Source organism: Phocoena phocoena, chromosome 11, assembly GCF_963924675.1.
Source record: "Phocoena phocoena chromosome 11, mPhoPho1.1, whole genome shotgun sequence".
NCBI classification, from domain to species: domain Eukaryota; kingdom Metazoa; phylum Chordata; class Mammalia; order Artiodactyla; family Phocoenidae; genus Phocoena; species Phocoena phocoena.
The window spans coordinates 67,202,722-67,228,624 of NC_089229.1; the positions used below are offsets into that span (position 1 = coordinate 67,202,722).

Below are 25,903 nucleotides of genomic sequence, written 5' to 3' on the forward strand. Positions count from 1 at the left end.
TAAATGCAAACAACTTAATGTTCATCAGAAGGGACTACTTTGGTGTAAACATTGGGGAACATGACAAAATTCACGATGCAATGTGTATCCTTCCTTTTGTCCAGAGCGGTAATTCAGGGCCAACCAGAAAGCTTTGCAGGATTTCAATATGAATGAGAGGCACCTGTGACTCTGAGGACATTGAGCTAATGAGAAACGGTTGAAAAGGCTGCTGCTCAGCAGCACCCAGGGTAATTTCCTCAAAATCTTTCAGTGGTTCTCACATTTCGCTTGGGGCCAAGCAGTACAAGGGGAGACGTGGTTAGAAATGATCAATGAGCAAGGAATGCCAGAGAAACTGAATGGCCTGGAAAGAAACTGGGAAGTCTCCCAGTTACAGAAGAAAGTCAGTAAAATAGAGCTTGAAGGTTGAATGCAGGGCACGGAGATGAACAATGCCCGAGGCATGGCAAAATGATACACCAATGCCAACAGAGCCAGCCAGGAAAGACATGTGCAGGAAAAGTAGGACAATCGGAGCATGAGTCCTGCCAGGTCAACACTGAGAACACATTTCAGAGGTGAGCCAGATTTTTAGAATGTATTTCAGAGACCCGAGAGTATATGGGATGAGATGGGGTCGAGGGAGTGGGAGAATGTTTGGGAAAGAAGAGAACTGTACGGAAATCAACTGAGTAATGATTATTGAAGTGGTTGAATATGCCTAACTCTTAACATATTCCTTTATTTTTCTTTAAAATATTTTTTTCCTCTAATTCAAGGATTAGGAATGTAATCTGCCTAAGGCTCTGAGTCGTGAGTGTGTGCTGGGCTATGGAGAGAATCTACACAGTTAGCAGTTAATGGGAAATATTTGTTTCTCCCTGAGTAACCCTGCACCAGCCAGACTTAAAGGTTACTAAAAGGGATACAAAGGGTTCCTGAATCTTCTCCTTTAAGTTGAGGACAGAGCCTAGCTCCTCACAATTGCATCTCCTTTTAAAAGATGTCTGATTGTTGGAGCAGGTGCTCAGAGGCTGCCAACGAGAGGTCCGCAATTCATCCCGGACTTCATCCAGTGTCTGTATTACCAGGGCTATGAGAAGGCTTCTCTCTCCACCAAGCACAGAGACTCTCCTGCTCAAAAAGAAGAATTCTGCTGATCATGGAGGGGTGGGAAGAGCTTCTTCAGACTCCATTACAGAGGTCCAGGTCTTAATGGAACTATTGTTAAGCATGCGAGTTTAAAATAAAAAAAAGATATACTTTGTTGTATCTGTTTACCACTTAAAGGATTTGAAGAGACACACTAAATGGATACACATATAACAGAGACATTAAAATAAACATAAAAGATGTAAAGTGAGCTAAGGAGAGGATGGGGATGAGGGAAAGGCAGGCTAAGGGAGTTACTGCCATTGAACTCTAAAATTAGCTCAACTTCTTGGCATTCAAAACACATCAGGAAACACAATGGCTATATAGTTCTCACGGTCTGATAAAACTCAGCATACTGGTTCCTTACGGAGAGACAAGACTTCCTCAGACTCTAAATTCACAGATACTTTCTAGATAGCTCTCAAATTCTCCTGCTTCACCCCATCATCATTGCCACAAACCCAGTCCAAACTCCTGGGACCTCTTACCTGGATGACTTTAATGGTCTCCAATCCCAGTTTTCTCCAAATCTTAGCATAGCCTCTGTACCACAGAAGTGGTCTTTTAAAATGCATATAGGAGATCGTATCTCAATGCAGAGACTGAGATACAACTGACAGACATTATTGAGATACAACTGACATACACTATATTAGTTTTAGGTATGCAACACAACCATTTGATATTGCAAAATGATGACCACAATAAGATTAGTTAACATCCATCAACACACAGTTACAATTTTTTTTCTTATGCACATCTCGTTGCTTTAATGACAAAGTCCAAAATCCTGAGTGCTGCATACAAGGCACAATCTGGCCCCAGCCTACTTCTCCAGCTTAATGACAAAATAGGTCTCAGCCTACACTTTTCCCTACAGGCTCTCTCCCCTCCTCTCCTCCTCTCCCCCTCCCACCCTTCTTTACTAGCTAACTCGCGCTCATTATTTTATACCGGGCTATCCCATAGGTTTTACCCATCTGACCCTGAAGTCATTTAAGTTTGTCATGATGCTTTTTTTTTTTTTGGACCGGATCTTAGCATAGGCCAAGGTGGTTCTTTAAGGAATGAAAATTCTATATAGCAAAATGGGCTGAGCCTCTTTGTGCATTCTCAATTATTAGGTTCTTTTTCATAAATATCAGTAGCTTCTAACAACTGGTTAAGCAAATTAAGGCATATAGAGCCATTCCCATAACCCCACTACCACTAGGTGTGGAAGCAAGTGTCAGACTGAATTCTAGGACGCACTTAAACATTTATGTGCAAGCGGGTACAGAGACAGTCATATAATAGGTTTTGGAAGCTCAATAATGTCCGGCTCTTGGCCCTTTCAAGGTCACATCCTCTAAGAGAGATCTGCTTGAGGAAATGTGACAGTGTCCTAGTCCTGGGATGCTGCTAACCCTAGCTGGGTTTAGGAAATGAGTTCTCGAAGTCAGCGGCTAAGCACAGGCCTGGCTCAGAATTAAGCCTTGGGCTCCATTCTGGAGGTTAAAGGCTTTCACATAAAGGTGGAATGCTTCCCTCCACATCTTAAACGCCACTTATTGATCTCCTGAAAAATAATTTGTAATGTTCATTGAACTAAATAAAGAAGTCTGGTGTTAACTGAACATAAAGATAACTGTTGGGAAAGGCAGTCTTTATCATCGCCCACTTGGCTGCGTAAGAATGGGCCTGGGGCCTGGAACACTGCTTTACCAGGAAAGAGCGAGCCCACCCAGCCTGTGCTGGGCTCATAGCCTCTCTTGGTTCCATCACACAGCCCCACCTCTTTTGAACCTTCAGCCTCCTGTCTGTAGCACCTCTTTTTTTCTCATCGTACAGATATATTCATCTCTTCTTTTAACCCATGACTCCCTTTAGCTTTTCCCTCATGTTTCTTCAATCTCTACTTTCCTATCTTCTGTTGACCTTCAATCATCCACAAACTGATTTCTGCCTCTCTTGCTCCCCATGAAAAGCCTCTTGCCCTAGTCACTTAGAATCAAGGTATTTTTTTGGTCTGAAGCATTTACAGAGTTGCATATTAACTAAGGTATGTGAGGATATGCTGTGGAAATCAACTCTTTGAATTTTAATGGCATTAGCTAATAAAGGTTTACTTTTTGCTTATGTCATAATTTACTCATGGAGATATTCATGGTCACTGGCCTTCCAGGGTGATGCAGGGACTTAGGCTCCTTTCACCTTGTGGCTCCACCATGCCCTGGGGACCTCGGGTCCTCAGCTGGACCTCTGATCCGGCGGCTGAAGAGCAAAGAGTGCAGAGGACTGTGTGGATTGTTAGCAGGGGACAGCCCTAGAGGAGAAATAGATCACTTCCCCTCTTACTCCATCGGCCATACACAGCCTGCAGGGGAGGCTGGGAAATGCACTGTGGCTTTTGTCCAGCTGGAAGAAGAAACTGCTGAGAATACAGCAGTTCTTTACCAAAGCTTGCCATTCACAGTTTTCTGAAACTGCCTCTCCCTCGTCTACCATTTTCTCCTGGTTTCTGTCTTCAAATCTTGACTGATTGTTTTTTCAGTCTCCTTCACATCTCCTTTTCTTTTTTCCATCCCTCCATGTTGGTATCCCCCAGCATCTATCTCCTGACTCACTTCCCTTTTCACTACATTATTCTCCCTCAAAGATTTCATAAACAACCAGAACATCTATCTCCATCCTTTTGTTCATACCCCCATGTAAAACTCCTCCTCCTCTTACAAGTCCCCATCTTGATAAGTGGGCATCTGCTCAGTCACTGAACCAGAAAACCAGAGAAGTGATCCTATACTCTTCCCTTATCCTCTATAGCTGAGGTTTCTCAGCCACCACACTACTGACATTTCGGGCTGGGAGCTGTCCTGTGCGTTACAAGATGTTTAACAGCATCCCTGGATTCCAGCTACTAGGTGTTAGTAGCTAACCCCTGCCCCCCCGCCAAGTTGTGACAACCAATAGTTGTGACATTGCCAAATGTCCCCTGGGGAGGGGGTCACCCCCCCACTGAGAACTGCATTATCCAGTCTTATTGATTCAATCATTACAATATTTATCTCCTCCATTCCATTTTCTTACAATTAACTTTATTAAATTCCACATCATCTTGTGTCTGGATTTCTCCAGTTGCCTCTTATCTGTCTGTGGCAAGTTGGCTGACCCAATAGTTTCTTTGCTCAAATCTTCACTGTCACCTTCCACTAAAAAAAAAGGAATACTTGTTTTTCAGCCCCTCTTCGAACGGCCAGGCAACACCATTTAGCATGGCAAATCAGGTTTGTGGAGAGGGTGACACTTGAACTTAAAGGTTCCAAGGCTTTGGAATCATCCAGTTTAAATTGTGTCTCAGCCTTATCCCTCTGGTAGCTGTGCAGCTTTAGGAAAGTTACTTAAATTTCTCTGGGCCCCATGGTAACACTGGGATAACAATAGCACCAACCTTATAAGATTATTGTGGAGATAAACAAGTTAAAATGTGTAAAGTGCTTAGTGCTATACCTGTCTAAATGTAAACACTGGATAAATGGTGGCTATGATACAGGAATGGCAGCGACGATGTAATCTCTCTGTTCCTTGCTAATCTCAAAGGTTACTACTTCACATCCTATCCTCAACCACGGTCCACTTTTTAGGACTCAGTTTAGGGGAGACTTCTGGAAGTTTTCTCACACTTTTCTCTCCAAATTACAAGATGTTACTTGTTTTTCTCCCTCACCAGGCTGTGAACTACAAGGCAACGACAAGATCTTTCTTTACTTTATGTATTCCCAGGACCACCACAAGTGCTCAATATACATGAAATGCTCTGTAAAGGTATGTTGATTAAATCAATAAGTGAATGAATATTAGTAACACGCACCAGCCTTGCCAGAAACTTCTCTCCCATTTGGCAGCAGCGGGAAAGGGTGGACCTTTAAAAATCTTTGGACATACCAAGTGTAAATGAAACACAAATCCACCAGGTGAATTTTCAAGTGGAAATTTATCTCACAAACCTGGCAACTCCAGCCAGCTTTTAAGTAAATGGAAGCTAGGGGCAAAATTATTCTTAGGGTAAAGAGTAAAACTATACATGTGACCCCAAACTTTGCAGACATCCTTTAAAAACTGTACTCTAAATAAATGCATCGAAATTTGCACAGGAGAGTGGTAGTGGGAAGTGTGAACTGACAGAGAAGTCACAGTTGACATAGACACTCCATTGACATAGACAGTCATGAGCAAAATGAGGCTGCTGGGACTTCCCTGGTGGCACAGTGGTTAAGAATCTGCCTGCCAATGCAGGGGACACGGGTTCAAGCCCTGGTCTGCGAAGATCCCACATGCCCCGGAGCAACTAAGGCCACGCGCCACAACTACCGAGCCTGCCCTCTAGAACCTGTAAGGCACGACTACTGAGCCTGCGTCCCACAACTACTGAAGCCCACACGCCTAGAGCCTGTGCTCCGCAACAAGAGAAGCCACCGCAATGAGAAGCCTGCGCACCACAATGAAGTACAGCCCCCCGCTCACCACAACTAGAGAAAGCCCGCGCGCAGCAACCAAGACCCAACGCAGCCATAAATAAATAACTTTAAAATAAATAAATTTTAAAAGTGAGGTTGCCTTGTGGTTAACCAGAACTTTTAATGACACACATGCTTTTTTTCACCTGTCCAGTCTCTATCTGGCAGACTGTCAATAAATTGAAAATACCCACAATTCTAGGGAAAAAAAGGAAAAAGAGCAACTATAATTCTAAGGAGTTCAGTGTTCACACCCGGGTCTCTGAGGAGGCCCCAGCCACCTTTGGTTTGGTGGTGGCTTTCTTCCCGGGTTTTGGACTCAAGCATCTGTTGTTTGCCATTTAACCAACTCCAACCAAGATCCCCTTTTCTAGATCAAAATTTATTAGATCACCTCTTCTTGAGTGCTTCCTAAGTCAAATCTTACTAAAAAGTCACTGGAAATGAATTGCTGGAACCTGAGAAATTTCTTAAAAGGTCTTCAAGAAAAACATTTCTTTTCCTCTTAAAAACAAACAGGGGCCACATTTAATACGCGAACAAACCCATTCTTGAAAAAGTACCTTTTCATCTGTACCACCACAAGTCTCAGTAACACGTGTGGCTTTCTCTGATGACTACAGCCCTTCAAGACACTGATGACTCCCATTCTCCTCCCCTGGATGCCCTGAAGTGACACCAACACGGGACAGCCAGGGGTCGCCCAACAGGTGGTCCGCCGAGCGCTCTCCAGGTGAGAGCGCCGCCCGCGCTCAGGGCGCACCGCGAGGCTGTCCACGCGCACTGGCGCCCCCGGGGCAGCGCTGGCTCCCTAGAGAGGGCCGGGGCCTGGCTGCTGGGAGGGGGCGAGCGCCCGGTTCCCGTCGCCTCCACTCCCGTCTCCTCCGGCTACGCGTCCCCTCCCCTTGCCAAAGCTCGGACTCTCGGGGTTGCCCTTATTGTTGGCCGCGTCTGTCACTTTGTGGGCCGGGTGACATGAATGGATGGGCTGGACACACCTTCCAGCCTTCTAGAAGAAAAAAAAAGTCTGAATCTGCATAGAGGGCGGGAGGGACGCCCCCGGCGCCCCCAGAGCCAACGCCGCGGGCAGGGGAAACGCACAGCTCCCCCCTCCCACACTCACTCCTCCCCTCCTTTAAAAAACCGCCCAGCCCAGAAAATAATATCTCTCCCTACCCGCCGGCGTCCGCGGTGCTCTCGCCTCCTTTCCCGGCTGAGCGCGCTGCAGCGTTGCGGGAGGCGGCGCGCGGGGCGCGGGTCCGGAAGCGGGCGCGCAGCGGTCCGGGGCGCCGCACCATGCTCCCGAGCGCCGTGGCGGCCCATGCCGGCGCCTACTGGGACGTGGTGGCTTCCTCCGCTCTGCTGAACTTCCCCGCCGCGCCGGGCTTCGGCAACCTGGGCAAGAGTTTCCTGATCGAGAACTTGCTGCGGGCTGGGGGCGCCCCGCCGCACAGGCTACCACCGCCCCCGCCCCACGGCCCGGCAGCAACTCTCGCCGCGGGCGCTCAGGTCCGGCCCCTGCCCGCCAGCCCGGTTCCGCTCAAGCTGTGCCCCGCGGCAGAACCAGTCAGCCCCAGCGGGGCGCTCTACGGCACGCGGTGGGCGTTTCAAGTGCTCAGCCCCTCGGCGGACGGCGCCAGGCTGCCGAGCCGGGCTCCGGCGGACCGAGACTGTGCCTTCCAGCCATCAACCCCAGGTGAGTCCGCTTTCCCCTCCCCAGCTGCGCGCGGCGCTTCTTGGCCTGTGGATCCCGAGACCTGGGCGCGCCGGCCCTAGTGCGCAGGAATCCGCCCGGGCCTAGACCTTTCGAGAGCATCTAGAGATTCGGTGGAGATGCCGCCTCGGGGGTGAGGAGGGTACCACCACTAACTGTGATTCTCCACTCCTTCGCGTACCACCAGCCTCCTCTCCGTCCCCTCTTTCTACAAGTGGTAGGGCTGCCTTGAATTTAAGGCCTTTTTGAAGAAACTCTGGAGGCACCTCCTGGCATTATCCGCAAGGGCAGCCCCGGTCCTGAGATCTCTGGGTTCGCAGGACCAGTTTCACGGGGTTTCCCAAGTTCAGCGTCTCCACCCGCCCGCTCCTGTCCCAGAGGCCTTGCGACACCCGTTCCCTGGAAAGTTCTTGGCTTGGAGAGCCTCGCTCGGCCCGCTTTGGGGGCTTTTGCTTCTTCAAACCGTTGCGACGGTCGAGGCGGTTGCAGAACGCGCGCAGAGATCTTTGGAAAAAGAGTTGCGCAAAGTTTTGGCTTTCTTCACTCTTAACATTTTGGATCACTGAGACGCAAGAAAATCGAGGCTGGCTTTTTCTTAGTGCTGAGCTGGAACAGCCTAATTGGCACCTGGAGTAGGAAGTTCGCCAATAAATGAGAATTTACCAAAAGAAGGGCAGTTTTGGTTTGCTTGTTTTAATTCCCGAATAAAACCTAAGTGTCGTGACTGGGAAGAGGATGCGGACAGTTTAGTCAATATATTAGCTAAAGCTTACGGGAGGGGCTGCCGAAATTGGCAGCGAGAAAGGGGAAGCCTCTTAGAGACTCAAAAACTGAGATCCAGTGGATTAATTTTTTTTTTTTTTTTGGCTTGCGTCCTTTGACGATCTTAACTCATTCTTTAAATCCCGGTGGGTTTGTCCAGAATGACTAATAGACGCTTTTTCAGCAGATTTCATTGTCCCACCAAACTGCCGAATCAAATTTATTGCTAATGGCTTTATAGAATTGAACATGTTTAGAACCTGTCCTGGTCTCTCAGTTTGAAATGGTTACTAACAGAATGGAACAAATATAATTATATTAGCACCGGTCTCATTCACATAGTGTAAAACCTAAATTCTAGGCAGCCTTTTTGCACCCTGGGAGAGGAACAAGTACAGTTAAGACAAGACAAAGTTTATGTGCCTTGGAAATTTGAGCCACTCTGTTCTTTTTGAAGTATTAGGAAAATTAGAAACGTGTAAAGCAGGTTCGTGTAGACAAGAGCTGGTAAATAATGACTCATAAGAATAACATTTTCAAGAAGATTTGGTGATTTGTATAACTTTTGGTGGTTTGCCATTGTGTTCATAGAAGTGTTTTTCAAGAATTCTTAAGTTGCTCTTGATCATGACTGGCTCCTCAAAAAAGTTAATTTTAACCTTTGTAGATTTTACAGGTTAAATTTAAGTAAACCAAATGCAAATCAAATGCAGACATTTCAATAACTGAAAAATAATTTTGTATACCTATTCATTTTCATTCAAGATGTTACAATTATTGAGTAAAGGGTTTCCTAACTACATTATTTTTATTTTCAAGAACATACTCATTCTTGTACACTTTTTAAAGTATCAAAATGCAAAAATGCTTTTTGGAATAATTGAGAGTATAAGAACTTAAATTTCACTTTGAAGTATTTTCATATAGCTTAAGCCTATATTTTTCCTAATTTTTTTTCAGTCCTTATTGAAGATTTGCTGTTTTCCTAGGTTAATTTTTATTTGAACAAATAACTTTTTATTTCAAAAAACTCATTCTTGTGAAGAGTGCATTTAATTTTTGAAACTCAAAAAATATCTTAAGATTAGAACCCCATAAAATTGTGCCCACAAATATGCTGCTTAAAAACATTTAAAAAAATTTTTGACAGAGAATATAGCTTTCTGAACTGTGCTCCAGTTTTATTTAAATGACAGATTCTTGCCCTACCAAATGTGGAAATTCTTTTGTACTGTGTAGAATTATGAAGTTATAATGAGTGCTGACAATGTTAGCTATCACCTGAAAATTAGATGAGGATGAAATAGTGATTGACGTTCTGTAAAGAGTAGAAAGGAGATTTAGAAAAGCTACTGTTTTCAGAACGATAAAATAGTTCTTTCTGAAACATCAGTGAACAACCAGTTCTAATCCTTTAGACACTAACTTAGGAGTGGATCACAAAATGTGATTTTTAATGATTTCGGTAGTCAAATAAGATTTGACTACTCATTTTTTTCTCAACTTAATTTGTTGAGTGCACCAGTCTAGATGTTGAATAAGAAAACCCCGGAGTTCTTTTTAAGGGCATTGGTGAAAGACAGCACCATTTAACTAGAGGATTTATGCCACTGCATGCATTTCGGCTTCATTATTTTTGTTACCCACTATTAATTATACCATATAGTTCATTCATTCAGCAAATGCTTACTGACTGTCTCCCATGTGTTCAGACTGTTCCAGGCCATTGGGATAATGAGTGAACAAAACAGATGACTGTCTCTGCCCCTGTGAAGCTTATAGTCCATGTTCTGTCCTACTTTATGGTTTACCAAGCATTTTCATAATTGTTAGCTGCTTTAATTCTCATAATAGGCCAATTTTTTCCTACAAAGATTATTCCACTTCCTAATTTTGTTTTTTTCTGAAGTATCAGTTTAAACATCTGTGGTCTTGTGAAAGAGAAGAAAATTGCCCCAAATCTCCATATTCCTTGGATTAGTCTTTCATTGAATGTGAGAAAACTAATGAGGGCTTATGGGATAACCAATTGCATGTATCACAATAATAAATCAGACTGGGATCTTATATCTGAGCCCATAAGGAAAGAAATTGGCCTTCCCCTTCATCTTGTTAACGTGTCTGAGAGGTGGTGACAGTAACACAGGTTTACAGATTATGGATGAAAGTTTAGCTTTTGACAGAGAATATAGTACTTCATCCCTGAAAACTGGCAAGCCTTTAAGTATTTAGAGCAAGCAAAGGAACATTCCATAGCTGTGTGTTGTCAAGTTGTATATATAGAGTAGTTTAAAAACTTAAAAAATCAGAGGGCATTCTTCGAAGTTTGAAAGGAGCATGTTTAGTGTAATAATAGGTAGTTGAGTAGATTCACCTCCAGGGGTTGTATGTGAAAAAAAGAATTTTGGATATTATAGTTTATTAATGAAACCAGGTTTTTCAAGTAAGTCCTAATCATCAGAGATCCTCCCCCAGAAGTTCATTAATTTCATTACTTGGTGGCTATTGTGCTAGATTTAAATATCCATGTTTTTGTATATTAAAGAGGGTCCTGAAATGTAAAAAGCTGAAAATTTAAAATTTCTCTTAGTTATGCCACCAATTTTCTTCAAAGTAAGTGGAACAAATAGCCTTGCTTTTCAGTAACATTTGTTATGTTAAACATTTTAGAAAGTGTTTGAAGTGAAGATAATTTCCTGAATATAATTTAGTGATTATTAAATCTACTCCTAGGGCTGCATATAAAAGGATTAGAAAGCAAATGTTTATTCTGAATGGTTGAATTGAACTGTTCTTTTTTTAAAGTAATTTTGTCGAGTAGGTTGTACTATGTAGTAGAGAAATGGAACCAGATCCATAGTATTTTTTTCTGGTACCCCTGTAGGGCTGTGAATTAATGTGTCACGTGCACTCTGAGTTTCTTGTCCACCTCACAGTGCCAGTTACTCTTGACCTGTTAATCCTTGACTCTGTCTTAAACTACTTGCACTTATGTTTTTTTTCCAACTGGTAGTTTTATCCGCTTTCACCGAGATACCCTGAAAGTGTGACATAAAATAGCTTCTCTTACATCTTAGGCACTTTGGAGAGGGAGAAGAAGATGAATCTGTGCTCCAGGTGGGGATTCCAGTCCAGCTGAAGACTGCGATTTGATTTATGAAGCTGGAGTTTGTCATTTATTTTTGCTGACGCTATGCTCTAGGTTTGTTTTGGCAAATTAAAGTCACAGGATCTTGCCTATTGATGATACTGACCCAGAACCAGGACAAAGAGAATGGGGGGATCCAGAAAAGGATAATGATGGGACCCATGCTGGTAGTTCCTTGCTCAGGCTATCACCCCAAACATCCTTTGGTGGAATTTGTAGATAATACCAAACAATATTCTTACTACACCTGTACTTTTTTTTTTTTGCTGTACGCGGGCCTCTCACTGTTGTGGCCTCTCCCGTTGCGGAGCACAGGCTCTGGACGCGCAGGCTCAGCGGCCATGGCTCACGGGCCCAGCCACTCCGCGGAATGTGGGATCTTCCCGGACCGGGGCACGAACCCGTGTCCCCTGAATCGGCAGGCGGACTCTCAACCACTGCGCCACCAGGGAAGCCCTACAGGAGAGGCCACAACAGTGAGAGGCCCGCGTACAGGAAAAAAAAAAAAAAAAAAAAAAAAAAAAAAAAAATCTGCTCAACGTATATTTGGATTTATATGAAGATATTAATAACTTTTACATAGTTCATGAGGAATCAGCTCTGAACAAATTGTTATATGGTCCCCAAGTTCATAAACTTCAGGTTCAGGAAGTTCTTGCAGTGACGAGAACCAGTAGGATTAAGAGACAGTCCTTTTACTTCTGGTTCAGATTGAGAAAACCACACTCCCTCCAAAATAATGTCTGAGTTGGAATTACAAAAGGGTAGCAATTTATGTGCATTTTATTTGCCTCTCACTTTAGCACCTATCCCTCTCCCAATCCCTAAAATATGCTTCTCTACTTTGCTTTAACAGCAGGAAATTTCAATCTGTTAACATGTATTGAAGCTTTATGACTGAGGTTTAATAATCAAATAGGAGTAAATACAGTAGGCAAGTAGGAACATTTTAGAATTTCTCCCTTAACTCTTACTCACTTTAGGAATTTGAGGATTATTTTAAGAGGCACAGTGGTTTGAATGCCCAGAAAATTGCGTACGGATTTATGCAGAAGTAAATGTAGGCTCCAGTGGGTTCAGGGTCGTGTCAGGAAGCCAAAGGATGTCATATGTTGTGGGCAACGTAAAAGAATTGGCAACAGTGATTTTTAGCTACTTTTGTTTGCCATCAGTGTGGCTCAGATGTGGGACCCCATGCTGTGCATTAGACTCCGTTGTATTCCTTTTGGAGTGTGCCGCCTCCATCCTGTTCTTGTGCCCACCAGAAAAAGTCTCTCTTTGCTATAAGAAGACATCTTACGGTTAGTTTTGCCGCTGAACAATGATAGAGATGGTATCAAGTTGAAAGTAAGGGAAGCAACATAAGTAATAGCTGTGTTCATAAAATACTTTCAGCTTCATTGCTATGAAAGTTTTTACAGAAGCAAAAATGTTATTGTCTTTCAAATATTTAAACAAATGTGTGGTTTTTTTTTTTTTGAGTCATAAATTTCTTAATTCTCAAACTCTAAGAGTTAACAAATCAGCCGTTGGATCATGTTGTGAGACTAGTTTATAATGTGTCTGAATTCCTGGGGCAGATCTTATTTGTTTGGTATCCTGCTTATTTCGATTTAGTTTTTTAACTTCTATAATTTGAAGTCATAATGTAAGGTTTTTGTTGGATTCATAAAAAAAGTCACTGATAAGTTACCATTTATTTCATATTTCTATGTAACCTTGCTTTATAAGGTTTTTCTGAAGTCTTATAAGTCATTAATCAATAGGATTATCGAATATTTTGCATAAGAAATGTGTTTTTATGTTAGAGTTGGGGGGTAAATACCTTATTTTCTCCTCAACCTACTTTCCACCACACTATTTCTCTTGCTGATATCTCCCATAATTTTAGAATCCATTTTATACCTTTTGGGGAGGCTTGATTTGTAGCTCTTAAAACAGTGTTTGTCCACTTAATCTTGGGTTAACAGAGGCCCTAAATAAAGTTTTTTACCTTAATTACTGTCATTTTTCTTTCCACAGTGAAGGTACACAATTTTTAAGTCAAATTAAAAACAATTTTTTAAAATTTAAAATTAAAAAAAATGTTAAATTAAAAACAATTTTTAATCACTTTGTTTTCATTCAGATGCACCTGGAGTCTGTCAGGAATAAAAAGGCAAACTGTAGAAAGAAACAATATGATTTTTATCCAGGAATGCTTGTTAGAATCCTTCTTTAAAGACTTCATTAGATCATGCTTCCATTTTAAACTTTCTTAGTAAGAAATTGGATTTTTGCCTTAACGTATAATATGCTTACCAGACCCTTGTATATTTTATTCCAAAAATATTTTATTTTACTTTCAGTAATGTTTCCACTTTTAATGAAATCTCTCCCTTTCATTCTTTTTAGCCTCCAGTCAATGCTTGACTTGGCAATGCTGAGTGATTCATCACTTTGTATAAAGTTACCATAACTGATTTTATCTTTAATAACGTTATTATTTTGTCAGCCAGCTATTAGTTAGGAGTATTTCAGGGGCACACTCTTTTTGTAAGTTATACGAACAGTAAACTTAAGGCACTAAAATTCTCTAAAGTCAAAGATCAGGAAGCCTCTATAAGTTTTTAGACTTTTGTTTCAGAATCAAAGAAAGCATGGGGAAAAGGAAAGGAAAAAAACATCAGGTCTTTTTCTATATATTGCTGAATATTTAATTGCCTTCTTGTTTATAGGTATTCCAAAGATGAACTAGGTTTTTCCCTTTTCTTTCACGTGTTCAGGTACCACGCATGCCATAACAGCCTTGAGTTCATTAGTTCTAAGTGGCCATCAGAAACAGAATATACAATATATACATTTATACCAGTCCTCTTGAGAAGTCTCAAAATTCCTTGTTCCTTAAAGATTTAAATCCCTAATACTTTCAAAATTAAAATATGTGGAGGAATTACTCTTTGAGAAGATTTATGTATGTTAAAAGAGAATAAAAACCATGACTGCTGGTGAATTTTTTTAATAGACTAACCTAGGACTGGATTGAGTTTAGGTGTGTTGAACCTACCCTAGAGTTAGATTGGGTCTGAAACCAAAAGACAGATTCTTCAAAGTGGGAACAGAGTCATTTCTGTTTGTCTACGTATTTTCTATAGGTGCTTTCACACTACACATTGAACAGCTGCAACAGAGACCACATGGCCTGCAAAGCCTAATGTATTTACTATCTGGCCCTTTATAGTAAAAGTTTGCCAAAACCTTTTCCAAAGCATAAATGGCAAATTGAGTCAATTTTAAAAGAATGTATAGTTTTCTGAGCTGGTTTTAGCAGTATTTCTTTAATTTTAAAGTCTAGATTCACATCTAAGGTCTTTAAATTACTGATGATATAACCCTAAGCAATTCATGTAACTGCATTGAGCCTCATTTCAAAATGAGCACAGATGTTAGGCTCACCATTTGACTTTCAGCCACATACCTCAAGAGCCCATTGACAACATACAGGGAAAGATGTGAAGGACAACTTTCCACCCTTCCACCATAAGTAAAATACATACTGGAAAAGGGGTATTGCTGTGAAGAAACCATCTCACAACTTAGAGGCTTAAAGGAACAATTTATTATTTTCTCTCATGGTTTTGTGGACCGGCAGGGTGCAGCTGGGTGGTTCTCACTTGGAATCTCATTGCAATTAGAGGTCAGCTGGGGCTGCCATCATCTGAGGGCTCAGCTGGGCTGGATGTCCAAGATGGATGTCTATTGACTCGCTTGGCTGACAGGGATGCTGGCTGCTGATGGGGTGCTCAACTAGAGCTGTTCCGGCATTCACACTTGGATTTTCCAAGGGCCTGGAGCTTCTTATACCATGGCACCTGGGTTCTGAAAGGCAGAGTTCTAAGAGCAACATTCCCGGAAACCCAGGCAATAGCTGTAAGTCTTCTTACAGCCTAGCCTTGGAAGTTCCAGAATGTCACTTCTTCCATATCCCTTGGTCAAGCAAGGCAGCAAGACTATATCCCAAATACAAGAGAAGGGGAAATAGAGATGGCTCTCAGTGGGAGGAGTGCCAAATAATTTGCAACCATTTAAAGTGTGCCAGGAATTAATCACATATGGTGGTAGAGATGGGAACTCAAGGAGCCTTTATTGAGGATTTTAGAGTTTTGAGAGCTACAGGTACTGTTCTGCCATGGTATTCTCTTCTGTGACACTGACTTTATAATAAAAAGAGCAAGGGATTTCCTCAAATTTTGCTCATTTTTTGGAAGCTGTCTGATGAAGACTCCTTGAAGGGAGAGGCAGCTGTCTAATGAAGACTCCTTGAAGGGAAAGGGACTACTTTTGATAATTGCAATGAACTAGAACCCCACAGCTTGAGGAAAAGCCAGACCCCACCCCCTTGTTGGTGTTGTGAGGACAGAAGAGAAGATGCTAGTGGGAGTGTCCAAACAGCTGGTCATTACCTCTTGCCACGCAGCATGTGACCACAGTAGAATCCTTCCATTTAGCCCCTGTATATTCCACTACAGCCCATCCACTACTGCCAGGTGATTTTTTTTTTAATGTAGCTTTCATCATATCATCAAGCTATTTAAGGAAAACCTTGATTATCCCCATTTGACTATCAGATCAAATAAAAATATTTAGTTTGTCCTTCAAGACCTTCATTCCATCAATTGCATTTAGCTCCTCCAGCCACCTTCTTTTTTTTCTCAGTTATACATATATATATATTCTTTTTCAGATTCTTTTCCCTTATAGATTATTGCAAAATACTGAGTATAGTTCCCTGTGCTATATCGTAGGTCTTTGTTGGTTATCTATTTTATATATAGTAGTGTGTATCTGTTAATCCTAGCCTTCTAATTTATCCTTCCCCACCGCTATCCCTTTTGGTCACCATAAGTTTGTTTTCTGTGTCTGTGAGTCTGTTTCTGTTTTGTAAGTAAGTTCTTTTGTATCTTATTTTTTTTAGGTTCCACATATAAGTGGTATCATATGATACTTGTCTTTCTCTGCCTGGCTTATTTCACTTAGTATGATAATCTCTAGGTTCAGCCATGTTGCTGCAGATGGCATTATTTCATTCTTGGCTGAGTAATATTCCATTTTGTGTGTGTGTGTGTGTGTGTGTGTGTGTGTGTGTGTACACACACACACATATACGTATACACCACATCTTCTTTATCCATTCACCTGTCGATGGACATTTCGGTTGCTTCTGTGTCTTGGCTATTGTAAATAGTGCTGCTGTGAACATTGGGGTGTCCAACTACATTCTTAATGTTCACATCTTTGGCCCTGGGCCAGCAGTCAGGCTGGTCTCCTTAACCTGCCCTGGGTGTCACCATCATCCTTGCCTTCTTTCCTTTTGTTCATGCCACCTTTCCTTCCTGGAATGCCTTTCTCTTCTTTTGCCATTCAAATACTTTCCAAATCAAGTTTCCAGATCAAGATGCTTTTCCTGCTTAAAGCCTTCTTTGACAAAGGCTTCCTAACAATAATAACTCTTTTCTTTGTTCTTGATAGTATATTTTAGTGGAAATGTGGACCATGCTGCTTCTTTTTATATGCTGTCTTAGAATCGATCCCAAATTATATAATAGTGGTAGGAATAAAGGCTAACATTTACTGAGTGCCTGCTGCACGTCAGGCATTTTTTTGTGTTCTTGTCAGTGGCCTCATCCTGTTTATACATTATAATCATGAGTGCAGCTTTTGAAAAATAATGGTATACTAGGGGGCCCACTCCTCGCCAATTGGTGTGGGGCCTGGGCATCTGTATCTTTGAAAAGCACTCCAGATAATTCTGAGGTGTATTCAGTGTTGAGAAACATTGGCTAGGGGAACACACAGTACTATGTTTTTTAGATCTCATGGCCTTGGAAAATGCCTCAGATTTTATAGGACAAAACTGAATTTGGGGCTTCCCTGGTGGTGCAGTGGTTGAGAGTCCGCCTGCCGATGCAGGGGACACGGGTTCGTGCCCCGGTCCGGAAGGATCCCACATGCTGCGGAGCGGCTGGGCCCGTGAGCCATGGCCACTGAGCCTGCGCATCCGGAGCCTGTGCTCCTCAACAGGAGAGGCCACAGCAGTGAGAGGCCCGCGTACCAAAACAAAACAAAACAAAAACTGAATTTGGCGTATGAAGATATTTGTATTTCATTTATTTGATCAGCAGATTCAGACCTGTAAGGTACGGAACATTTAAAGGTAGAAATTCTTCCAGGGAGGGAAGCTATCCTTTTTTAATCTGTGTCATCCCAGCACACGGTGCATTGTGTGGCACTTGATAGATATGCAATAAGTATTATTTGCGTGGAATTAAAAGGACAGAATCAAACAAGTAGACTCTGCATTTGCTTTATCTTCTCATGAACTGTACTAGAACATTAAGACCTTTGTTTTGCTGTCTCTGAAATACTCAAGGCAAAGATAGATGCAGACTTCTCTTGTTTTCTGATGAGCAGAAAGGTAAAGGATGACTTAACTTGCTTAGCCTTGTGATGGAAGGCAAGTTTGCACGTGAATCACATAAATGAATTCCGTCCAGGTTGTGTGATAAAATAAATCACACCTTATTCATAAGTGTTATTTCTTAGGTCTTACTACTCAAGACAGATGGTTGTCATTCTTTAGAGTCTTTTGCCGGGGGCGGGGGTGGTGGTGGCGTGGGTCCACTCTATTCTTTGTAGTCAGTTCAATTGTGTAGTATTTCAAGGTCAGGGGTTTAGATTTCTTTATTCCCGGTGCCATGTGCCCAGCACTTGAAGGAGGTCATTAAAACCATCCTTTTGAAATTATTTAATTCTCTGTTATTCTTTCCCAGAGGTATTTTTTGACCTTTTGGTTGCCTTTGTAAGACACCTTGGAACCTTTTCTCATTTCTCCTTGTCCTTCTAAAATACGCTGCCCAGTTGGCATAGCGTCGCGGTAGCTCCTGAAATTTATTTGAAGGTTTTATCAGTGGTCTTTAGGATCCGTCCCTTGAAATGTCAGCACAAATCAGTCAATACCACAGTTTGCTATGACAATAAAAAGAATGTGGTTTCGCCCCATGTAAATACACTCTGTTCTCCATTGGTAAAGAAAAATGAAAATAATAAAAAACAATTTAAAATGTTTTGCTTGTTTTCTAGACAACAGAATTTTGAAAGTAACTTTTCTGTATCTAGGCTTGTAACCACCCTTGACTGTGGGATGCTTTTGTCACAGAACCGTGTAGTTAAGTTAAAAAGAAAACAAACCAGGCCAGTTCACCATTAAGTTGCCTCTAAGTTCCCATCTTAGTTAAACATTCAAAATAATTAATAGATAGTTTGATTCTGTGTCTTCAAATAAGTCAGAACATCTGATTAAGAAATGAAAAGTTCATGAAGTTTTCTGTGAATAAGTGATTTTAGTCATTTGGATTCAGACAGTCTTGTTCCGGAAATTTTAAGTCATTTGTTTGTAAGAGATTCCCACAGAACCCAGAAGGCAGATTTGTTGGCAGGATACAAAATTTGGAGTATCCTGAAGTGTTGTGCTGAGGGAACCTAACATCACGCTCTAGAACCTGACGGTGCGCATTTTTGCCATAGGGAAAGCCATTCGTTTTTCTCTTATGGAAAGCTGGGGAGATGTGGAGATGTCCATTTCCTGGGTTCCATCTCTTACTGGATAACTTGGCATTCTGTGTGCATGACATCCTTATCCCTCATGGCTAGTAACTACATACTGTGCTAGAATATCTGTGTTTCCCTGGTCTTTTAAAAAATGTGCTGAGACCAGTCATCATCACATTCCAGATGCTTGCCCATTTGAGGTTGAATATTAATGAATGAAATAGCAAGTGTTAAATGCATAGCCAGTCCAGTGCCTGTGTATAGGAGGTATTCCATAAATAGTATGATCATAAATATTGTTCAGTACGCCTAAAATGAATTGTTTCTCTGATGATAAATGATAAAGTGACTGCATCTAAATTATACTGATTGGCTTTGAAATGCATGTCATCTGCTTGAAATTGCCTTGTTTTCTGCCCTTTTCAGAGCTTCTTTAAGGTAGTTCTTAAATGGTTTACAAAAGTTTTAATGCATCTGTTAACTCGTCACTTTGTTTTTATCACACTTGAGTTTCTGTTTTTGCTCACCACTTTAAAAACCATGTGGTTTACAAACACTTAAAAGTGTTACACACGTTTTTAACGCACTACATTGTTTTAAATGGCTATTTCCTCGCACCGTTCGACATCCCTGCAGTCACACGCTCAGCGGGATTAGCATTTGACTTATGTCCAAGTAGGAGCACATAAAAAAATGGAGCACTTAATTGGAATTTCACAGTGATTTCTACATAAACCAGCTTCAACAAGGTGTATTATGTATGGAAATTAGGAATTGACTAATCTGTGTAAATATATGTGTGTCAATGAGGTGATTTTAAAAGGTGAAGAAATGCTACACGGTGGAACTTTAAGCCCGGTCATGTCACATGTAGTTCTTTAGCCACTAGAGTTGCTACTGTAGACAGAATGTCATTTTGATTACAGCTTTACTATATTTAGATAGGATAATACAGAGCACTGTAACAAACTGTTCTATTAAAACCTTTTCTGGTTAAATTTAACACTAAGATCCTATGTCTCAGAACCTCATTTATCATCACAAATGAATTTAGTTGAACACTTGTCTCAAATGAACCATCCATTTTTTAAAACATTCTTTAGTTTTTCATTTTAGGGCCATAGGGTTAGACTGAGAAACATTTTGGCTAGAAGAGTAAAATTTGTAATTTGTCCATATCCTGCATTGTTCTTTTAATAGTATCACTAATGTGCTTATTTTCTACACTAGAAATTGAACAAAAACATTTCTTTTGTGTGTATATTTCCAACTGTCATGATAAATGCTTACACACATGTATGTAAATGCAACATGGCTCAGCCTTTTTCTTTTACCTCAATTTCAAAAATGCCAAACAGCACAATAGCCATAACTGAATTATCTACGGAGTGTTTAGTTTGGAGGTGAAATAAGTTAGTTAACAGAAATACTTGAGAATAGACATAATGAGGTAACTTTTATACAGGGAAATGTATTTCCACATTTCAAAGTGCTTCATAAACTCATAGAAACATTAGAAAATGTAACTCTGCCTAAATAATGCCGTACTCTTATAATTTAAGATGTCAAATTCAGATAAAGTGATTTATCATTTCTATGATGGTTTTTCAGTCAGTATTAGAACAACTTATGATAACAATGAAAATTTTTTAAAAGTTTCATAGAACTTACTGAGCACCAAAGTGGGTCTCCTTTTCATCCTTTGCTTAATTGCCATATTTTCAAGGTAGCATTAAGACATTTTATTGTTTGAAAATCCAGATGTTTAAAAACTAAAAACACTGACATTGACAACTTTCCATCATATTATAGAAAAGACCCTGCATTAGGATTAATTTGCAATTCAAAGACGTTAAGGACCATGAGACCATAAAATTCTTATATATACTTATTTTGATATGTCCTTCAAAGATACTGGTAAAATAAACACATACTTATCAGTTGGTTAAAATATGAGTCTGAAATTACTATGTTCTTGAAAAAGACATGTATTTGTAGCAAAATAATATTCACTGTATATGATTAAGAAAAGAAAGAAGTTTCCATTGAAAATGAAGGGAGAGTAGTAAAAATATTTATTTTCAAGTCATGTTCTAGATTTCAAGGTCATCTGTTATGGAAGATACTATGTTTCAGGGTGTGTCAGGGGAGCAGGGAAGAGGTTAATTCCTGATTTCCTATTTCTTAGTTTTAAGATTATTCATTCATTTATTGAACATTTTTTGACTATTTAGAATGTGCCATGCACTCTGCTGGGTATGTGATGGTAAAAGCAAGTTGCCCACCTAAAGAAATATCACCCGTATTTATATTGTATTAAACCCCACTGTACTAAAGGACATGTTGTATCTAAGGTACTAAACCAAAGCCTGGCATATAGTAAGTGCTCAATAAAGAAGAGCCATTAATATTCTGTGACATCCTTTATAGCTATTTTTCATCTACTGAGGAACAGAGTGTAAAATTTCTTTATTTACAAAAGTAATGATAACTATTCCGTGTATATGAATTGAAAATGTTCTGAATAGAATAGTTTAATAAAATGAGAAGAGCAGAATTATATGGCAACTCCCTATACTATAAACACAAATGCTTTCAGGTTGATATCTCTTGAGAGTAAATGTTGTTACTATTCTCACATACTTTGAGTCATGTAAAAGTGATCAGAAAGACCACTTTTTGTTATGGAATTGCTCAGTAAATTAACTGTTATCAACTTTGGAATCTAGCTATCCTATATATTTCAAAGAACCTTCTGAAAATAAACAGTAGAGCCGTGCTGTTCAATGTGAAAGCCTCTAGACACATGAGTCTATTTAAATTTAAAAAGAACTTAAAGTAAGAATTCAGTTACACAAACATACTAGCCACATTTCAAGTGCTTAGTGGCATATGTGACAAGTGGATACATATTAGACAGTGCAAGTAGAGGACATGTCCATCATCACAGAGAGTTCTCCTGGGCAGTGTTGCTCGAGGTTATATTAGATAAAGGACTATTTGATATTTACTACTTATAACTACACAGAAAACGAATGACTAAGTTTGGTTTTGATAATTTGATTGTTTACACCACAGCTTCCAAATCTTGATTAAATTATTTAGCAAGTTCTTTGACAGGTAAAGCCTGCTTTAAAATGACCTTAATTCCAGTAAAAGTTTAACGAAAGCCTCAGAAGATGTAGTGCTTTACTCCATGACTTCGGGGAAATTGGAATTTTGAATACTGTCTAAGAGATATGGCTAATCAGTGTGATCAACGCTTTCTCTGCAGCGCCTTCCAAGCCTTTTTTTCTGAGCGCCCCGCCATTCTACTCGTCGTGCTGCGGTGGGTCCTGTCGGCGCCCTGCCTCCCCCACTGCTTTTCCAAGTAAGTTTTTATACTTCATCAGCAATGCCTCAGTTACTCTGTAAACCAAAGCAGCAGGATTTAATGTGCTCTGGAAAACTAATTGGTAATGCAATGGCAAGGAGATAATTCCTCACTGAAAATCACAGCGATCCTATTCAGGAGGTTTCCAGAGATTTATCGAACCTCAGCACACTGAGCGATTGTGAGTGGCTTCTAGTGGCATTGAAACCCAGGGCTGACACACCAAGGAAAGCAACTTATTTTCCATTTGATGTAAAAGATCTCAGAGGGACCCATTTGGCTCTTTCTGAAACGTGTAGCAATGCTCATTTAAAGAAGAAGAAAGGAAGGAAAGCAAGCTAAGAAATTGTGTAAAATTTCCATTCAACTGAAAATGTGACACAAGAAAGTCACTAGGTATCCATGGAAAATAATCAAAAATTGTCAAGATTGTAAAAGGTGATAAATACCTTCTCTTATGATCTTTAAGAAAACCAACCAGGGTTGTAGGAAACATTTTCAAGAGAACTTTTCAAACATTACACAATTGGAATAGTGTGCAGGGTAGAGGGAGAATGACAGCTTTCAAAAACTTGAAGAGCACACACGCACACTCACACGCACAAAGAAAAAACATGTCTAGCTGAAAATAAAAAAATAAAGTTCCCCTGATCTTGAGATTTCTAGGTCAGCTAAGAATCTGTAGACAGAGGATTCGAGTTTATGATAAAGAAGTCCAGAGGAGGGGTGCATTTATCTCAGCTGCCCAAGAGAAAACATTGATTCGATTAACAGCTCTGTCAGGTGAAAAGTGAAATAGGGGTAGAGTCAGGTGGAAGTCCAGAGCTGTATCACGGGCGAATTCAGATTCCCTGTTGCCTCTCTGCATGTGTTTTATGAATGTTTCAGGAGAGCAGTTGCTCAATAGAATGATTCCTGACAAGTGAGGCAGCAAATGCTGGCCGTTTAATGAGCTGCCAGCTTCTGAGCATCTCTTTAGGGGGCTGATACTTTCCCACAGAGCACTTTACATGGCTGGGACCCGGCCACAATGGGTGACAGACCCGTGACCAATCGTCACTTTCACTTGACTCATCCACACGCGACCTCACCACGATTTTTCACTGTGCAGATGAACTTTCGGAACGATTTCACAGGGAAAAGGCTCGGGCAAGGGTCAGTTGCCCTTTTGTATGGTCATAAAGCAAGGCTCTGTGTGTCAGTCTTCTCTCCTGTCTCACATTCCAGGTGAATTTCTGGACACCATTTAAAGCACTTGGCTGAAAAATAAAGCAGTGAATGAAACTGACTTTTATAGACTCATTCTAGCTCATCTTCCCATATAACCCTGTCCACCTGAAAAAGGATTTAGTGGATGAGCTGGGTGTATACAGGACTTGCTCAATACATAGGGCCCATTATCCACTGTGGGGATTGTTTATTAACCAGGACTGATACGCTATTTTGGAAGTGACCTATTAATTGTCCATTTAACTAGAATGTATTGATTCAAATAGAAAAATAGAAACCATGACTAAACCTTTTTCTCGCTCCTTCAAGGTGGTCTCCTGTGAGGATAATTGAAAACTGTTGTACAGATTAAGGAGACATTTATCACCATATATTAGAGTATCAGGAAAGGATGCCTGGAGTAAAGACTTAAACCCCAAATATCTGATACCACAGCATGGTGGCATCTCTGTGGAATTAAATCCTCAGTGTGGTATTCCAGGGGTGGAGATTGAAAGAGGTCCAACCCCTAGTTTCAGTGTTTTCACCCTGGTATAATACTGGTCTTCTACTTTAGAAACTCTCTGGAAATATAGACAGGTAAGGGGCAATGTACCAAAATATTGCATGTAACAGGTGGACATTCATGTATGCGTGAATGTGTGTGTGTATTCATTTTATAGTACTGTTTTCATGAGTTTCTAAGCCATAAAAGCATACTAATGCCCGGGCCAGTTTACTAAATAGAGCACATAAAAGTAAGTCCAAAGTCATTTTCTAGATAACTTCATCTTCCTGACTGCTTGAAAAAAATCACCCTAAGCATGTCTCATTTTTCTCCATCTGCTTCTCAGCCCTTCCCACTTTATGCCTTTGTGTAGCTGTTGTAAATTGTGATGTGTATCTCTGGAGGCTTATAAAGTCCTTGTGTTTATCTTTTTTATTCAATAAAACATACAAGGAGAAAATCAGCACAGTTCAGACTGACGATGAGAATGCACTTGGTTTGTCTCCGTTTCTAAGCTGGCATTTTAAAACAGCACAGGAGGGTGGAGTCAACCTGGCATATTAGGAGGATGCGGAATGCGCATCTCGGCACAACTAGGGCACCTACCAGGCACCGGTGGGGAACCTCGGACACCTAAGGGGATGGGAGGAGGCCCCAGTGACCGGGTAGGACATGGGTCACTGGGGGAAGGAAGGGGGAGGAGAAGTGGAGGCGGGATGGGACTGGCGCCCCTGAGGGGTGGCTGGGTGAGGGGAAGGGATCCCATACCCGAAGGGAGAAATTGGGGAACCACTGGGAGGGCAGAGGATCAAAAAGGAGTATGGCCAGGTTTCTCCTGCCCACTTGGGCCCCCAGGAACCTGCTGAGATCCTGGGCCTGATCCTCTGGCCACCAAAGCCCCCTCCAGCCGTGCAGGTCCTGAAGGAGTGGGAGGGAGGGAAGGGGGAGCAAAAGTAAAGGCCAGACCTCCAGGACCAGCACCCCGAGGAGTGGCTGGGGGAGGGGAGGAGTGCCTAAACCCAGTGGGACTGACCCAAGGTTACGGGTCCAGCAGTGGTGACAGGGGAGAACCTGGGGGAGATGGTGGGGACGTGGAGGAACACAGCCAGTGCTTTCCTTGTCCACTTAGGCACCGGGAAGCCTGTTGGGCTCCCGGGCCTAATCCTCTGCCATTGGACCCTCGCTCCTGCCATGCAGAACCCAAGCCCCACCCATACACCCTCACTCAGGGCGCTACTTCCAAACTCCAGAACTCCACACTCCAGACTCCCTCCTTTTGACGTGCTGCCTCTCCTATTCCACGCAGGTCCTAAGCAGAGGCTCCACCCCATGCTCAAACGTAGCCCCCCCTCCCACCTAGGTCCTGTCCCACCCTAAACCCCGCCCCTGCCTAAGTTCCACCCCTGCCTAAATTCCGCTCCCACAGTCAAGGCTATTTTTTTTTTTTTTCTTTTTTCCTCTTTTAGATTGGGATTGTTTTACCTTATTGATTCATTGTGGTTGATTCTTTTATATTTTTATTTTTTCAATTCTTTTATTTTTCTAATTTTATTTTATTCTTTATACTTTGTTATTGTTCTCTCCTTTTGGCTTGTTCCCCACCCCCCACCCCTTTTTTTTCCTTTTCTTTTTTCTGGTGTGGTTTTGTTTTACTTTGTTGCAGTTGTTCCAATTATAGTTTTATTTTTCCTAATATATATTTTATCATTCTAATTTTATTTTGTTTTTTTATTCTTTGATATTGTACTGCTCTTTTCTTTCTTGCTTGCTTGCTTTTTTTTTTTTACTGCACTAGGAAGCTTGTGGGATCTTGGTTCCCAGACCAGAGGTGGGCCTGAGCTCCTGTGCAGGGAGCTCTGAGTCCAAACTGCTGGACTAACAGAGAACCTCAGACCCCAGGGAATATTAATCGGAGTGAGGACTCCTGGAGGTCCTCATCTAAGCTCCAAAACCCAGCTCTATCCAACCGCCT

The 25,903-nt window shown here is 41.4% G+C and overlaps 1 protein-coding gene across 1 annotated transcript in view; it reads left to right on the forward strand.

Annotated features, from left to right (window-relative positions):
* The first annotated feature begins 6,598 nt into the window (after nt 1–6,598).
* DBX2 (developing brain homeobox 2) overlaps nt 6,599–25,903 on the forward strand; it is a 38,734-nt gene continuing 19,429 nt past the window's right edge. The window contains exons 1-2 of the mRNA XM_065887851.1: nt 6,599–7,326; nt 22,116–22,211. Of these exons, the coding sequence (XP_065743923.1) occupies nt 6,927–7,326; nt 22,116–22,211 (496 nt within the window). The 5' untranslated portion in view covers nt 6,599–6,926. The remainder of the gene's footprint in view (nt 7,327–22,115; nt 22,212–25,903) is intronic.